General features: G+C 36.3%; 1 protein-coding gene across 8 annotated transcripts in view; it reads left to right on the top strand.

The window, feature by feature from the left end:
* Positions 1-17,894, top strand: part of FAM172A (family with sequence similarity 172 member A) — a 528,836-nt gene that overhangs the window by 351,180 nt on the left and 159,762 nt on the right. For all 8 annotated transcript variants that reach the window (XM_030927233.1, XM_030927239.1, XM_030927235.1 and 5 more), the window contains 2 exons: positions 6,906-7,022; positions 14,855-14,939. In XM_030927233.1, coding sequence (XP_030783093.1) covers positions 6,906-7,022; positions 14,855-14,939 — 202 coding nt within the window. The remainder of the gene's footprint in view (positions 1-6,905; positions 7,023-14,854; positions 14,940-17,894) is intronic.

Genomic DNA, 17,894 nt, shown 5'->3' on the forward strand with positions numbered 1-17,894 from the left:
TATCAGTATGAATTTTGATGTCACTGAACAGTACATAGATACCACATCTAAAAGGTAGGTTACATTTTAGAAATTAGAGATGAATGTCAAGGTAATAATAATAACTGACATTATTGATTTCTTACATGCCTTATCTCCTTTATGCTTCAGCAGTCCTATGAAGAGACTACTGGTATTATTCTCATTTGGGTGTTCTTACAATGATTAACCAAAAATAAAAATCTAAGCACGTCTAATTCTAAAGCCTATACATGCTTTTAACTATAACACTATACTGCCTTCCTCTGGACATACTCTATATCTCTGTGATTATCTTTTTAAAAAAAAAATATAGTCATTTACACCACCTCTATGTAGAAAACAAGGTGGTAAAGGGACTTTTTCCCCCGGCATGGCACTGCTGAGCCGTGGCTTCATGCTTCGTTGCCAGCTCAAGCTATTCTGAAAGGGTTCACTGGTGAGAGGAAAGTAGAACTACCACAGTATTGCTTCACCAATTCCGTTTTCATTGTCAAGTGCATGGTGATATGACTGGTCTAGTATGCTGATGACAGGATTTTAAATACACACAATCATCAGGTCTTAGTGCTTCTTAGCCATGCAGTTATAGAAGTCTTACACCGCATAATCAAAGGAAAAAGTAGCCCTTTGTACATATTTTCTTTGTGGGCCTGTGCCTTTTTTAAAGTAATATTTGTCATTAAGTGCATTTATAAACTATACTTCTGTTAGCTTCCTCTATATGAGTGAGGATAATGCACTTTTTAAAGATTTGGAGTAGTTTACATTGCATATTTTTGTGGGATGACCTGTTATAATTTGTGTACTGTGTGCCATGTCCTCTGCTAATTGCTTTACAGTTTGTTCATTTAATACCCAAAATAATCCTATGACTTACATGGATTTATCATCTCCCATGACATTCACCTGACAAAACTGAAGTACAGAAAAATAATTTACTCAAAGTATCATTGCTAGAAGTGGCAGAGCATGAACTTGAACCCAGAGAATCTGACTCCACCGTCCTTGAATTTAACTATTGCACTTAATTTCCGAAGCTTCTACTTTGAAAATAGAAATTGTGAATGCAGATTAGAGGTGTGAACTGCAAGTAACAGGAGAGTTGAATGTCATACTCATCTGAATTTCCTGCTGGGCAGTTTGGTCTTCACATTATATCTACCGAAGTGTGTGTATTTCATTATAATCACTAGAGGTGCTAGTGCCTTAGGTAACAGAATCAAGGTTTTAGTGTTACATCAAAGATGGTGTTAGTAGCATTCTGTTGGGATAGACTTGTCCAAAAGAATCTTCAGGAAGAAGAATACAAAGTAGTCTCTGACCCTAACAGAAAAGACTGCCAAACCTAGAGTTAGCTGATAAGTCGTCATGGTACAGAGCACACTTGTAACCAGGTGGGCTTGGATAGCACAGGGCAGAGTACCATGAAATGGGGTATATGCAGGCAGAAATGTAAAGTGATAGGAGAGGTTTGTGATAAAATATTATAGTCTATTAAACCACATGAAAACTGCACTCAAGTAGAAGCACTGAATGCAATTATGATCTGCATAATGAAAGTGTGAAAAGGTAGCAGCATTTTATACTTTTCAAGCCTTTGAAACAACTTAATCTGAAATTTTAACTCGAGGAGCTCTAGAGGGAGCTAATCTATTTATATACATGTATTTTTTTTAAAGGCATCTCAAACCTCAACTGTGCTATTAACTGGAGTGATGATTCATTCATGCTCATACGGTAGTAATGATCCTTGGATTTATAAACGTACAGTAGTGTCAGATCCTAATCTGATGCAAATATGTGTTATCTGATTTTCTTCTCAGAATATTATTTCCTGTACAAGTAATTCACATGCCGTAACCCTCACAGTACATATGTGTAACACATGTCATAATTTAAAAAGAAAGTAATAGCTTTTGCTGATGGAAGACTTTAAAATATTTTTTCAAAAACATGTTTAAAACATATGATATATCCAAACATAGCTATGGGTCTCCATGCACATATACACATCCCTACCCCAACCCACACTGGCTCTTTTGGGAATTTCCTTGGACTTCAAAATATAAGGAGAAGTAATTATTCTGAGTGTCATGGCTGCCAGGCTACAAACACAGGAAAACGATTATGCATCAACTTCTTTTAGGTTAGGATAAAGCCAACCTAATTTAGAGGTTCTTTCTCCTTTAGGTTGGGAGATTGAATTGGGTTGGATTTACAATTCCCATAACCCAAGGCCCAGGATTAGAGATATGCCAAAGACTTCATGGCAGAGCATCCCCATAACATCAACATCTCCATGCCTTCAAAGTAAATTAAGGCATCTCTCTACCTCAATTCAGTTTAAATTAAATTAAATCATAATTCAATTTGGCAGAAATAAAGGAATCTTTGTGTTTTCCTTTGCAGAAAGTCATTTATGGTAGAGTTCTGGAAGAAATGAAATCCAGAGAAATGCTAAAATAGTTTTTAAGCACAAAAAGGAAATTGAGGAATGCTTAGGATGACATGAAGCATTTGGATTTGGCCAGGTATCTGTGAAGACAGTGGGCAGGAACATCATTTGAGGACCTTAGAGAAAGCATGGTGAGTTAAATTAGGTGGACAGAAAAGATCTGCAGGGTTTCTGGAGAGAAATGGTAGCAGCCCTGTGGAAGGCCCGCACTTTACGTGGAAGGGAGCAGAGGTACCCCTGCTGCCTCTGGCCCTCCCACACCTCCCTTTGGTCCTCTGGTCTTCATCTCACCAAATACTCCTGTTATACTCAGATGAACTCACCCATCTTGTCACTCTTAGTTAATTTTTTAACTCTTACTCTGGAAGAAAAAATAATGATAAACAAGATTCCCCCCCCCTCAATTTCAACCCCATCAACAATGTTAATAATAATATGAACTTGCATACAGATGGCATATGTTTTTAATCTGTTCAAAGTACTGCACTTGATATTTAGTGGCTAAAACTTTTGTCAGACTAGGAGCATGCCACATAGTGAAGGAAAGAGCAGATTAATTATGTTTAAGCTCAAGTGAAAACACTAAGAGTGGATAAATGGGTAAATTAAGCAAACAAAACTATCAAGTAACAGGGCCACATTTTTTTATTAATGCTGAAATCATCAATATGATTTATAGGAATATCTAATTTTCCCTATTACCCTAGACATTATTTATTTTAGAACTGTAATAATTTTAAAGTGCTATCGTCAGTTTCTCCTCCTGGCTGATTTCTATGTTGGCATGATTTTTAGAATTTCAACATTCCTTACTTATCTGGATCTTTTTACCATTTAAAAAAATGTCCAAGTGAATGAAATGCTGTATATATGAAAAGGGAATTAATCAAATGAGTTTATTTATGTAAGAGTGTTATGTATTACTGAGACGTAGACCTCGTGTAATACAGATGAAAGAATATGACATATATCCATGGTCAAGTCACGGTTTTGTCACTTTGTGTCTGGGTGCCCTTTAACTAGTTTCTTTTTTTTTTTTTTTTTTTTTTTTTTTTTTTTTTTTGAGACGGAGTCTCGCTCTGTCGCCCAGGCTGGAGTGCAGTGGCCGGATCTCAGCTCACTGCAAGCTCCGCCTCCCGGGTTCACGCCATTCTCCTACCTCAGCCTCCCGGGTAGCTGGGACTACAGGCGCCCGCCACCTCGCCCGGCTAGTTTTTTGTATTTTTTAGTAGAGACGGGTTTTCACCATGTTAGCCAGGATGGTCTCGATCCCCTGACCACGTGATCCGCCCGTCTCGGCCTCCCAAAGTGCTGGGATTACAGGCTTGAGCCACCGTGCCCGGCTTAACTAGTTTCTTAAACTGTCTCAATTTACTTATCCACAAATAGGGAAAAAATACAAGTTTTGCATACATTTCCATATTATTTGAGAGTAAAATGAGAATTAATTTGTATTTTATTTTGAAATTTGGAAACTGCTATTCAGATTAAAATAAATATTATACACAGACAAATAAAAGCAAATTTTAATTGTAACTTTACAATGTATATCCTATTAAGTCATGGACCTTTAGGATGTTGATGGCTGAGGTATCAAAATTTGTCATCACTTCTATCCAACTCTTGATACCATACTGAAGATATTATAACAAAAATGGAATGAATGTTGACCTTAAAGGTAATTATTTAAAGGGATCTCTTACTGGATATTTCATAATTTGTTCAAGAATATATGGAGACATTTAGATCACATAGTCTTATCTTTTTTACAGACTAAGATTCCTTTGAGAATCTCATGAAAGTTAAAGATCTTCTCCTCAAAAAAAAATTCATATGCCCATATAGAAAGCATTTTACAAAGAATTTCAAGTTGTTCATATCAACGGATCCTAATTAAATACTGCCATGTCCACCTTAGATTGTTATAGATAAGGACTTTGATGATATGGCTTTCTCCCTTTTAGAGAGCGTTTTCCAGACTATTGGTCTTCTGTTACAGACCACATTATAGAAGGATTTTTCCTGCCCAGCTGTGCTTCCACTCATTCCTTGCTTTGGCTATATTTCATCTAAGGTCTGTCTCTTAAGCAAACTCAATTCCATCTCCCTGCACCATTGCCTCTCTCTGGTATTTTTCATCAGTGCTCATTCACAGTGGAAGAAGTAACTAAGTCACTGTGACCCAGACTAACAAATGCAAGAAGCAGAGGGTCTGGACAGAAATGGCAGTTGCAAGTAGTTCCAGGACTACTAAAGTAGGCTGCAGCAAGGATGGAACAGAGGTAAATAGTCCAGAAAGTTAGACTGTTAACATATTCACTTATTCACAATTCTACTAATCCTAAACAGTCAAATGTTGGAAATTCTTTGCTACTGGGTTAATTTGTAAACAGCTCTTCATTAAGATCTTCTGGAATTTGGCCATTCCCCACCTGTAATAATAAAATATGAAAGTGATTTTTAAAGTGTAAAATGCTATAACAGTGTAAGAGAGTATCATATTGGATTATAATGTGACGGTGTGATGTGATGATAAATTGCGTTTTATCACTTCCACTGTACGAAACGTCAGCCAGAAAGACAAACAGACTACAGATATTTTCCTCTGGTAGTCCCTCTAACAACTCTGTATTTTTCCAGCTTGTAGAATTTTAATCCCCAGGTTTTCTATTTTAACACTAACTCCTCACCAATTCATTACTTCATTGTATCTCATTTCACAAATGGCTCTCAAGATTTAGCGTCTTCAGATGCTGTCTTAAGTAAATCTGCATATGTTAACAACAGCCACAACAAAATCCAGGTCAAATATTTTAAAACGCAAGCATATCCTTAGAATACCAGAAAGCATGTTCTTATTTTGTACTTCAGCAACAATTGGTCTAGATCTCTAAAAGTGTTACTATTTAGAAAATGAGAATAAGGACATATAATTTCTTCATAAGTCAGATGGATTCACTATTGTGGAATTTGGGGTTTTATCATCTAATGTTGGTTTAAACTTTTATATGCTAGTGCCAGTGTGATCCAATGAGAATCTATTTGTAAAATAAAATCCAGAAGAAGGTAGCATACTACTTAATAATTCATGTGAAGTATTAATTTAGAGTATTATTTTATGCTTTGAAAGGTATTATTGGTATTGCAAGATAAATTTTTGCAGTAATATTATGACGTTGGTAACCCATATTGATTTTAAGATTTTTACATTATATAAGCAGAAAACACAGGGCACAAAGAGTTGAGGTGCAGAAGTGTTGGTGAGGTAGCGTTAACAGTGAGTTGGGTTCCCATTAGGTAGTATTCATTGAGACATCATGTGCATATGCTGGGCTTAAAAAAATTTAAGAGAGAAAGAGACGTTTTAAATTCAGAATGCCAATAGGCATCCTTTGGTATCATAAGCATGGTGTGCAATGTTCTTTCTCTGTATGCACTTTCATCGCCATTCAGAATTCTCTTTTTTGAAGTGCACTATTATATTTTTGATAGACAATTCATAGAAATTAACAGCAAATGATAAAGAAATTGTTCTTTTTTTCAATAAAAGAATTTAGAGGGAGAAAAGACACTTGAAGCAAAAAAAGAAAATTATTATGAAATGCAAGGTTACTATTTATGATATTTTAACTGTAATTTTCAAAGCTTTCTTACATTTGTTACACCAAATTAGGGCCACTAGTGTAGTAGATTGAAACCTTTTTTCAGTTCTTCTGATGTAGAAATTTTCTCTTTTAATTTCTTTATCTGGCAGACCACTGATGAATTCATCGGTATCTCCAAGCCAAGCAAATCTTTTTTTATTATTTTTAGAAGCTGTTTTGTTTTGTAGAAATAGCATTCTATAGGAAGAAGTTATTATAAAATGTAATAGTTTGCCAACATAAAGAAATATGTTAGAAAGCAAAATTATATTAATAGGCTTGAACGAAAAATATCTTTGTGGGCATTTAAAACACCAAGGAATTACTAAATTGGAAAAGTCAAAGCAAGATGTCTTTCTTTACTGACGTGCCATCTACTGAAAACTAGTAGAAGTTGGTCCTAAGTAGCTAACAGTGAACCCCGGGTACTAACTTCCCTGAAGCACTGAAACAGGAAGTGGTGGAAGAAACTTGTAAAAGAAACCCTCAGGGATTCCCCTGTGATCCCTTTAATCCTCAAACTGTCAAACCACATGGAAAATAATAGAGCTGCGTAGTTCTAAGACTTAAGTGGTATCATCTTTTTAAAGGAAAATATTAGGTCTTTTCACATCTCTGGACAAGAATAGGGTATGTGTTCAATGCAAAAAAGAGTAACTTTGAACCAGAGATACATATTGCTTTTTCATTTTTAATATAATATTGTTGTTATCTCTGACTAAGCAGGCTGCACCCAGTAGGAAAAACAATTATAGCGAATATTTTATTTTCCTTTTTTAAAATAGATGATTCAACGAGAAGCAGATGTAAAAAATAAGGTAACTGCTGTGGCATTGACAGACTCTGTTCACAATGTGTGGCATCAAGAAGCTGGCAAAACGATTCGAGAATGGATGAGAGAGGTGAGACTTGTTTTTTTTTTTTTTTTTTTTTTTTAGTGCTGAGATGAATGGGCGTGAGCCTTTATGCCTTGAGCCCCCACCAACCTGTAACACCTCCCATCCTCAGACTCCCTTTCTAGAGGCAGAACATTGCGAGGAAATAGAAAATGTTAGACATGCTTAAAATAATAATAGAAAACCCGTGTGAAGAACTAATATTTTTGAAACCCCCCTCCCTTCTTTTTGGTTTTCTATAGAACACTGTGTGTATAGTGTTCAGTCTAAGGTGGGAACTTGTGCTGAAAAAGGTCATGGAATTAAGAGATTCTTATTCCCTGATGCTTAATTTTTCCACCAGCTATTTAGCATTGGTGCCGCTTAGTTACAAGAACAACGCATAAGGTACACTTGGTCTCCTTTTCTTCTTGAAAGGCAGTCAGTGTGTGCCACTCTTAAATGGATTGGCTGACTACATCCAGTAGAGGGAAGAGAAGAAAAAAGCTGAAATGCTGTTATGCCAGACCCTTGAGCTAAGAGAAACCCAGGGGCTAGCCATGGTTCAGCCTCAGGCTAAGAAAGCTTCTTTTCACACTTCCTAAGGGCCGGTGAACCTGAAAACTAACAAGGATTCATTGAATATGCTCCCATTATTATTATTTTTTAACTTTCAGCCTGTTATATTTTTTATTCCTATGACAAATATCCAGCTGAAATTTTCTTTTATTTTTATTTATCTTTCTGATATTATAAGCAGTTGGCATCAGCCACCCATGCCGTAGTAATTGTTTAATCAAATCATTTACTTATATAGTATGAATGAGTTGATTGACCTTCTTGGTTTTCTTCCAGTTTTTCTTGATAGAATACCTTGTGGCCCTTCAGCTGATACCGTAGGACTGTGTGGTGGGTAAATTCTACCAGCCTTCATGGTGCACTGTAAGGACCATAGAGTTAATGTTTGAAGAGATAGAAAAAGTAGGCTATATAATTTCATAGTAGCGTTAAATTATCACCAGTCTGTTATCACTTGTTTTTCTACATTAGAAAAAGTACTTTCATCATGCAAAGGTCTAAAATATTTTTATTCCAGTCCTCTTAATACTATAAACATATAAAGATGGGTTTTTAAAATCTTTTCTAACATGTAGGTGTTTGATGATGACATAGAAAGCTCCCAGCATTATATAAATAGTAAGGTTAGTAAATGAGCTGTTAGTAACTTTTCCCCACACACATAACTAGTATGGAATTTGATACTTGGTTCAAACTAAAAACATCCTTGCTCATGAGTTTTTCATTCCAGATGACAAAATAACAAAATTTATTTAGGTTTACTTTTTAAGTATTTCTAACTAAGGCTGGATTAGGTATTCCTTTCAAAAGTCAGAATATATTAATCTGTGTAGCTTCCATCTAACTGACTAGACAGTTGTTGAATTCATCATAATTTAATCAAGGCTGCCATTAATTTCTTTGCAAGCATAGCTTTTGTAAAATTTATAAAATTTTATAAATGCCCTAGTTCTTGGATAGTTCTTTCAGTTCCCTCAATTAAGCCTTAGGGAAGCAATTTGAAGAGTTTTGTATTTTGACCTATCAAAATTGATATCCCAGCTCAATCACTTACATAACTTCGTAGTTTGAAGCAAGTTATTTTATCTCTTTGAGATTTGATTTTCTCATCTGTAAACTATAATACCTACCTTGCAAACGTGATGGAAAATGCATATGTAAAGAAATAGCACAGTTCTTGGCACTTTAAAAAAGTTCGGTAAGTTAGAGCTGTCACTGTTGTTACAGTCTCACTCCCAAATAATATAAAACACATAAACTGTATTCATCTTTTGTTTTATGAATGGTTTGCGTATTCAAAATATCTTACAAAAAGGAAACAGGGTGACATACTGGAAGTAATTCAGAACAAGCATATGGGAGAACTAAATTTTGATAATGACTCTGGCTAGGTAAATCAATAATTAAGAATCTAGCATATACCAGCTAGTTTGCTAAGATTTATAATCTTGGAAAAGCCACTCCATCTTTTTGGGTCTGTTTCATAATTGAATTGGAGACAGTAATTCCTATTCCATCTACTTCATGAAATATTGTGAGAAGCAAAGGTGATAATCAAGGATGAAAGCTCTTTGAAAAGCAAATGGTACTATATAAAGAAATGAGATGTGTTATTATTGAAAATACTGTAATATCTCAGAGATTTAAATTATTAGATCATTCCTGATGGGGCTTTGAAATTACCCCTGTTCAGTGATCTTCTCCAAAACGAGAACAAAAAGACTGTAAAAGTGTATGACAGGTATCCTTGTAGGAACACACCTAAATGTGTGACCTCTTGTAGAGAAGATTACAGTGTGGTTTGGCAAGATAAGAGTCCAGTGTTTCCAAACTCTCAGGATGAAACTTCCTCCCCTTTTCTTTCTCCTTTCTTATTTCCTATCCCCTCTGCAAGACTCCTTGAAATAATGAAGAGAAACAAACCTGGATTACAGGAAAGGGCGGTTATCTTAAGCATGGGTGTTGGAAAATTTTTTGTTTTGTATGTTTAAATTAATGTGATACATATAAGTGGCCAACAAACATATGAAAAAATGCTCGACATCAGCAGTCATCAGAGAAATGCAAATTAAAACCAAAATGAGATACCATCTCACACCAATCAGAATGGGGATTCATATACATTGTTGGTGGGAATGTAAATTAGTACAGCCTCTGTGGAAAACAGTATGGAGATTTCTCAAAGAGTAAAGATAGAAGTACTATTTGATCTAGCCATGTCACTACTGGGTATCTACCCAAAGCAAAAGAAGTCATTTTACCAAAAAGACATCTACACTGGTATGTTTATCACAGCACTATTCATGATAGCAAAGTCTTGGAATCAACCTAAGCATCCATCAAAGGATGACTGGATAGAGAAAATGTGGTACATATCTAAATATATGTATATAGATATATAGAGATATATACTTTGGAATACTACTCAGCCATAAAAATGAATGAAATTATATCTTGCAGCAACATGGATGGAACTGGAGGCCATTGTCTTAACTGAAATCACTCAGAAACAGAAAGTTAAATACCACATGTTCTCACTTCTCAGTGGGAGCTAAACAATGGGTACATACAGACATACAAAGTAGAATAATAGACATTGGAGACTTCAAAAGATGGAAGGTGGGAGATGAAGGATGAGAACTTATGATGTACATTATTTGGGTGACAGTTACACTAAAAGCCCAGACTTTACCACTATGCTGTAGTATATCCATGTAACAAAAATGCACTTGAAAGTCCTAAATCTGTAACAATAAGAAGGGATGTGATAAAGTTACTGATGTTATGCATTCATTTTTTAAAAAACTAATTTTTAAACCTACCAATTTAGCATACAGAACAAAGGTTAAGAAATATATTATTGTATTACTTGTGTAATTTATAAATATTAGTAACAGTTTCCTTTAAAGAAGGAAGGTCAGGCCGGGCACAGTGGCTCACACCTGTAATCCCAACACTGGGAGGCCGAGACAGGTGGATCACCTAAGGTCAAGAGTTCGAGACCAGCCTGGCCAACATGACGAAACTTTGTTTCTACTAAAAATATAAAAATTAGCCAGGCATAGCGTCAGGCACCCATAATCCCAGCTACTCAGGAGGCTGAGGCAGGAGAATCACTTGAACCCAGGAGGTGGGGGTTGCAGTGGGCTGAGATCACGCCATTGCACTCCAGCCTGGCCAGCAGAGCAAAAGCTCCATCTCAAAAAAAAAAAGAAAGAAAGAAAGTCAAAGAGTAGTACTACTTTGAGCAATTACTCCAAGTGAAACCTATTCTGAACTAAAAGACCACGCATAGACGCTAAGCCAGCCTCTTGAGGAGAGGTAAAAGGTAAATGAAGGCAGCTCCTGAGGAACTTCTTACTTCAAGCCCCAGGACTGTCTAGGCGGAGTGGGCAAATGTTTCCCAACATACCCCTGACCTCTGAAATTCTCCAGCTACACCAGATGTACGATTTTATGTAATAGTTGTGAACCCTTCCCATCACCATTCAACTCTGAGTGCAGGGCCTTAGAAACTTGACCTAGTGAACCATAGCTGTATTTGTCTGAGGACACAAAACGTTTCACATTAAAAAATCAGCCTTTAAAGCAATGGCGATTTACAATTCAGACAAATGCAATAAAAATGAATAAAAATCTGGCCTCAACCAAGGCAGTAAGCATCTCCAAATACCTCCAAACACCTTGCACAGGAATAGCTACTACCTACTTTTCTCTTTAAATATAATATACTAAATTGTAATCTTTTTATTTAAAAAAATTATTTCAAACCTACTCTGAAATATTGTTGACCTTGGTTCAAATGTCAAAGGGAATCACTCAGCACTGTGGCCTGTAGGCATTTCTAATCCATATCGATAGCTCCCCAAATTTTGGATATTACAAAAAGGAAAATTTACAACCACAAAAATCTATAGGATCATCATTTTAGGGTAAAAAAAAATGTTTAAACTGAAAACACTTAGCTTAAAGAAATACTTTCTACATTACCTATTTTTCTCTTTTTCCTTCAGATCCAGAGAAACATTAGTCATGTAGTCTGTCCCTATCTGCCTGCCCTGGCCAAGGACTTCTTTCTCTATGCTTGTTTGTTGGAACTAGGGGAGGCTGCATCTGAGACTCAAGTATGGCACTATTGGTACCTTGAGTTCAACATACCTTGTTGCCTATTCAGGGGACCTGAGAATAAATCTCAGGGGCTGCTAACCCTCTCCAGCATGTTTTGAATTTAGGTAGGACTTTCCTAGTGGGCTGCCTGCATCACTACCCGTAACACTTTGGTAGTGTTCATCTCAACTAAAATTTGGAATGGGGACAAAGTGAGGCATTGAAAAAAGGGATACGTAAGTAATTAGAAAAGCATCGAAAGAGACTTGACTTCTAAACTATAGTAACACATTTCAGAATAGGGAGTTAGATTTGATAAAATAAAATTTCAGACAAATTGAATTTAGATATAACTGCATGTCTTTCTTTGCATATGTTTATGTTATTTTATTTCATTATACTCTATCATATAGCAAACATTTAACTTGTTTTGCCCTTTTTCTATATAATTTTCCCAATGGGGCAAAAATGCCACATGCCTCTGCACACACACACAGACACACACACACAAACACACACACATACACACTCTGAAATGGCCATATCAAATCTGTGTAGTTGTACACAGGTACTTTGTCATTGCAGAGAACTTTTGAACATACTCACTTTAACTATAGGGTGTTTAACTTCTGTCCAGTTTTTATGAGAGATCAAAGCCTTAAACATGTGGCCACATAAAAACTGAAATTTCACAAACATAAAATGTTAACCTATATTTTGCTTTAAGTGTTTGAATTCAAGGTGATCTGAGCAAACTGTACAAAAGTTCATTTTGTTCAGCTTTTTAAGGTAACAATTTAGAAAATGATTAATCGTCTGCATATTGTAATGTGCCATCACTTGTATTAATACTAGAAAATCCTCTAAGACATAGCTTTACATATGTGATGTGTAGGTGAACAGTAGGAAGACCGACATATCACCTGGTTAATAGCTGACTTTCATCAGATTTGGAGGTACTAGTTGGATGAATAATAATTAAAATACATACAGTACCTAATCGCTGCCTGTCTGTCGGTAGTGCTAATTGCTGTCATTGAAAAGACGGAATTGTTTAAAAAAAAGAGAGAGAGAAAGAGAAAGTCATTCTTCATTGAAGCTATCTCCCTGTATCATTGGGAGCCTATTTTTAGTACCTATAGAAGTCATGATTTTTGAATTTATTAGGGGCTGTGATGAATGATAAAACAAATCATCCATTTACATATCTTGACACTGCTTTGGAGAATACTTATTTCTTACAAGCAAGTGTCACATTGTATATAAAAGCTGGCTAATTGTGTGCTAATCTTCTGCATTATCTAGAACTCTCTGATGTGGTGTTCTATCAATGGTAATATTAATTTTACTTATTTCAAATGTATGAAATATCTTCTAAAACCCTATTTCTTTTATAATTTCTACCCTTACATTGTGTAGTTTTGCATTCAACTGCTAATTAAGATTAGGTGAGCACATTATAGAATATGTATCCATTTTAAACCACCAAGCTTTTGTAGTGCATGAAAAATACTAATATTTTATCTATTTTAAATGTAAAAAGAGAGAAAGCATTTAAGAACATTACTACATGTTATGTTTGTTTTCATGTTTTTTTCCTACACAGTTCAATAGTTTCATTGATCTACTGTTTCTTACAAAAATCTGCCATGCTTTGTGAACTTCACTTTCTAATCTCATACAGCAACCCTTCCTTTATGTTATTCCTGCTCTCCCTGGTCCCAGAACAGTAGGGTTGCCTTGACAAATCTATTCAAAAGCCATTCCTCGGCCTTTATTGGTGGGGACTGGGGCCTTTGAAATTCTCTCCTCACTGCAACACAGCTGACATCTTCTTCCAGACAGAATGAATTAAGGAAATACAATAAGACACTTGATCTACCAGTCAAGGATCTTTCCACAGTGAGGACGGATTCCATGGTGCACAACCAGGGCAGCAAGCATCTAAAAATACACAATACATGCTTGTTTACCAGAATAGCAATCACCGATTTTTCCAAAATGATTGATGGGATGATTTCTTTAAAAAAAAAAATCTGTCTGGAAATTCATTGTGTATGTGTGTGTGCGTGTGTATGTGTCTGTGTGTTGAGAAATGTTTTAAAAACCGTATGATGATAATCACATATTTTTAGCCAGACTTCAAATACAGACTTAAAATGTATAGAAGGAATATAGGTTATTTTATTTCTCTGAATTGTAAATCATTACATCGTTGCTATTAAAAATTACCTAATTTTTAATATTGGAGGCTTTGTGTCCATAGACACACAGCTACAACTCACCAGATGGTGATTCTTTATAACTATTTTGATAACAGCCTTCATTAAAGCAGGTAAAAATAAAAATCAAAAAATAATATTTTTATATGGGTCAGATTTTGAGGAGTAAATACAAAATTCATTTATTCTGGTATTACACAAAGAATATAGTTTAAAAATTGGCTATTCTTTCTTGTGTTCATATTAATATTTATTTTAATCTAAAAGTTAAAAATGGATACTTCTTTTATTTTCCCTTAATTATAATACCTTTATTTGTTTACTGCTTGGCCATCTAAACTTCACTTGGAAATATATTGCATCATGGTTCATGGAAGGTTACATGTCATCTTATTTTATTTATTTATTTTTTGAGACAGGGTCTCCCTCTGGCACCCAGGCTGGAGTGCAATGGAGTGATTTCAGCTCACTGCAACCTCTGCCTCCTGGGTTCAAGCCATTCTCCTGCCTCAGTCTCCCAAGTAGCTGGGACTACAGGCATGCGCCACCACGCCCAGCTAATTTTTGTATTTTTAGTACAGAAGGGGTTTCACCATGTTGACCAGGCTGGTCTCGAACTCCTGACCCCAGGTGATCTGCCCGCCTTGACCTCCTCCCAAAGTGCTGGGATTGTGGCATGAGCCACCATGCCCTGCCCTTACATGTCATCTTAATATCAGCGCAGATGATTTGCTGAATTGTAAAACAAACAAACAAAAAAAAACCTTTTTCACAGTCATGTTAATTATGAATAATTACTGACTGTTTACATAAGAAAAAAATGTTACGTGTGTTGAAAAATAAATTGAATACAGTCTAGTAGTTGATTTCATAGGATAAATTAATCTCTTCCTCAACATTTGGTCTTGGCTTAAATTGTATTTCAACAATATTGTCTCTATTACATTGCAGAACTGTTGTAATTGGGTCTCTAGCTCAGAACCATTAGACACATCAGTGGAGTCCATGCTACCTGATTGCCCCCGAGTCTCAGCAGGTATGTGTTTGATAAGAGATATATGATTGCTGTTGTTTTTCAAGGTGAAAAATATGCTAATGAAATGTAGAATTCTATTTTGTGAATTAGTTTGTTTTTGTCTTTGAGTTGTTGGATGAATTATTGGTAATATTATGCATGGGTAGAATGCTGTATCACATATTTGTTAAGTAACTTAAAATGCTTACCAACAAACTCGGTAAGATGAATAGGTGAAACAATTCGAGAGTAGTATAGACAACTGCTGTTGAAGCTTAGAGAGATAAGACATACATACATGGATACCTAAACAACAAGGATTGGGCAGACATACAGGATCTTTCATAGGATATGTGTCTCTGAGTTCCAACTCAATGATATGACAGGCAGGCAATGATGTTGTGTGTCCTAGAGACTTTAGAAAAAAATATTTCATGTAAAGATTTTAGTTGCTTCTTGGGTTAGATAGACAGACTCTGGACTGTGGGAAAACATGCAAGATAGCATCCTATGCAAAGGAGACAGGGCAATTTAAGGAGCAACAGCAGGAATGGATCTGAAGATGTTCACAGGGAACAAAGGCAAGACTGGACTGCCTATTTAAAGGGAAGAGGTGAAGAGGTGAGCACGTCAGGAGCAGTTGGACTCTAGGAAGTTTAAGGATAGCATTGATTTCCAGCCTAAAGGCTTTGTATTTGAGTCACTATATAAGAAGAGAGAGTGACATTTGTAAGCTTTCTGGTTTTGACTTTCACAGTTCTCAACCAAGTGAGCAGTGGCATCTTGTTATAACTGATAGCAGAAATGGGTTTGCTCTGGCCATGGGTGCTGGAGAATGGGTAAAAGTTTGGAACGCAAACTACTTTATGTTAACAATCATGATAGTTAATCACTGAGGACTTAAAGTTGAAAATATGTGTACATATTTGAAGAAAATAATTTGGAGAATAGTTCAGATTCTAGGTATAGAACTACTGTTATAATTAAACGTCACTGTCATTAATACCTAAACTTCAACTGAGTTTCACTATCATTATAGCTGAATTTTGTAAGTCTGTAAGCCAGGGTTCAACCACAGAGACAGAACCACTAGAAGATGTATATGCTACTATACATACACATAGAGATAGACATATACACACACATACTTATGCACATATGTATATATGTGTGTGTTCTTAAATATTATACAATCGATTTTCATTATTTATGCTAGTTATATAATGTGAAGTCACTAAAAACACTGAATTAGCAAATAATCATAGCTCCTAGATGAAATACAAGGCCAGGTTCCTGTGAGCTTCTGGTCACATTTTTGTCAACCCATCAATATGTAAACTTGTTTATGTGTGTTTTTGTTTAATGACACCTTATTTAATATATACTGTTGATTCATTAACATTGAGCTCATGGCCAGCAGCACTGTAACTCAGGCCTCAATGAAGCTTATCTAACATTGAGCTCATGGCCAGCAGCACTGTAACTCAGGCCTCAATGAAGCTTATCTAACACATATTTTCTCCATAAGGCATAACACAGCTTTCTTGTGCTTAGCAACACTACACAGCACTTCAGCACTACATTTGGGGGCTATTGTAAACAGTGAAACCAAAAAAAGGCACAAAAATAGAAAACTGTGGCACTAAATAGTCTATAAAAAGGATACTTGTTCACAATGTAAGAACTGAAACAAGAAGGCAGAGCATGACCTTGTTCAGCCTTAATTAAGAATGAATGACTCAAATTTTTCACCATTCTTCACATGTGCATTTTGCAAATAACTGCAAAAATGCCATGAGTATGGATTTTGGGGTTACAAATAAATTTTAGTGAGTAGGTGAATTTGTAAGTTTAGAATCCACAAATAATGAAGACAAACTGCATATAGGAACGGATTTGTCACTGGGACTTTACTGAGGCTGGTTGAGCAATCTCTGTAAGGAAGTTGACCTTATATCTGATGGAGGAGCTTGAGTTCACAGAGCAGGCAGTTGGTAAGGGAAGATGAATGTGAAGTGGCAGAGACCACAATGAGCTAGAACCCATAAGCTAGAGCTGGAGTTCAGGAAGGTAAGCTTAAACCCACATCAGGTTTGTGTGTGTGTGTGTGTGTGTGTGTGTGTGTGTGTGTGTGTGTGTCTGTGTCTGTGTCTGTGTGTGTGTGTTTTTCCAGAGTCTGACTTTATCACCCAGGCTAGAGTGCAGTGGTGTGATCTTAGCTCACTGCAGCCTTGATCTCCAGGGCTCAAGTGATCCTCCCACTCAGCCTCCCAAGTAGCTAGGACTACAGACACACACCGCCATGCTCAACTAATTTTTTTGATTTTTAGCCCAGGCTGGTCTTGAACTCCTGAGCTCAAGCAGTCCTCCCACCTTGGCCTCTCAAAGTGCTGAGATTACAGGCATGAGCCACCACACCCGGCCCATATCAGTTCCTGTTGCTTCTGTCTTGTTGCTTCTGTGGATGTCTTGTAGAAGCCCTGTGCCCTTTGTCATGGATCTAAACACATGCACCTGCTCCAGGAGTCAGAGCTGCTGAAGGAGAATTCACGGGAAGGTGGAGCAGATGCAGTCCTAGCTATTGCCTCACACCACAAGGCAAGCCAGCAGATAAGTGACAAGATGTGTGAACTAGAAATGGCTGCTGCTTCACTTTACCCCTCCAAATTTTCCACAAAAATACTCCCTTATGTACCATCCTAACCAGAAACAGGAAAGGAATTCTGGGAAATGTAGTTCAACCTAACCAAATTGACACATTCAAAAGCCACCACAGTCCACCTCTTGCCAAGTTGGCACTGATGTACATCTCCTCAAAATAGACATATTGTCCAAATAATGATGTTAATATTAAGAAAGTCATGCTTCCACCAAATATCATACAGCCATTGAAATGTACAATCGAAAACACACTGCAAGCAAAAACACACTAATACCTTTCCTAGAAGAGGGAACAAAATCCCTTATTGTCCTTTG

This window comes from Rhinopithecus roxellana, chromosome 3 (genome assembly GCF_007565055.1).
Source record: "Rhinopithecus roxellana isolate Shanxi Qingling chromosome 3, ASM756505v1, whole genome shotgun sequence".
NCBI classification, from domain to species: Eukaryota; Metazoa; Chordata; class Mammalia; order Primates; family Cercopithecidae; genus Rhinopithecus; species Rhinopithecus roxellana.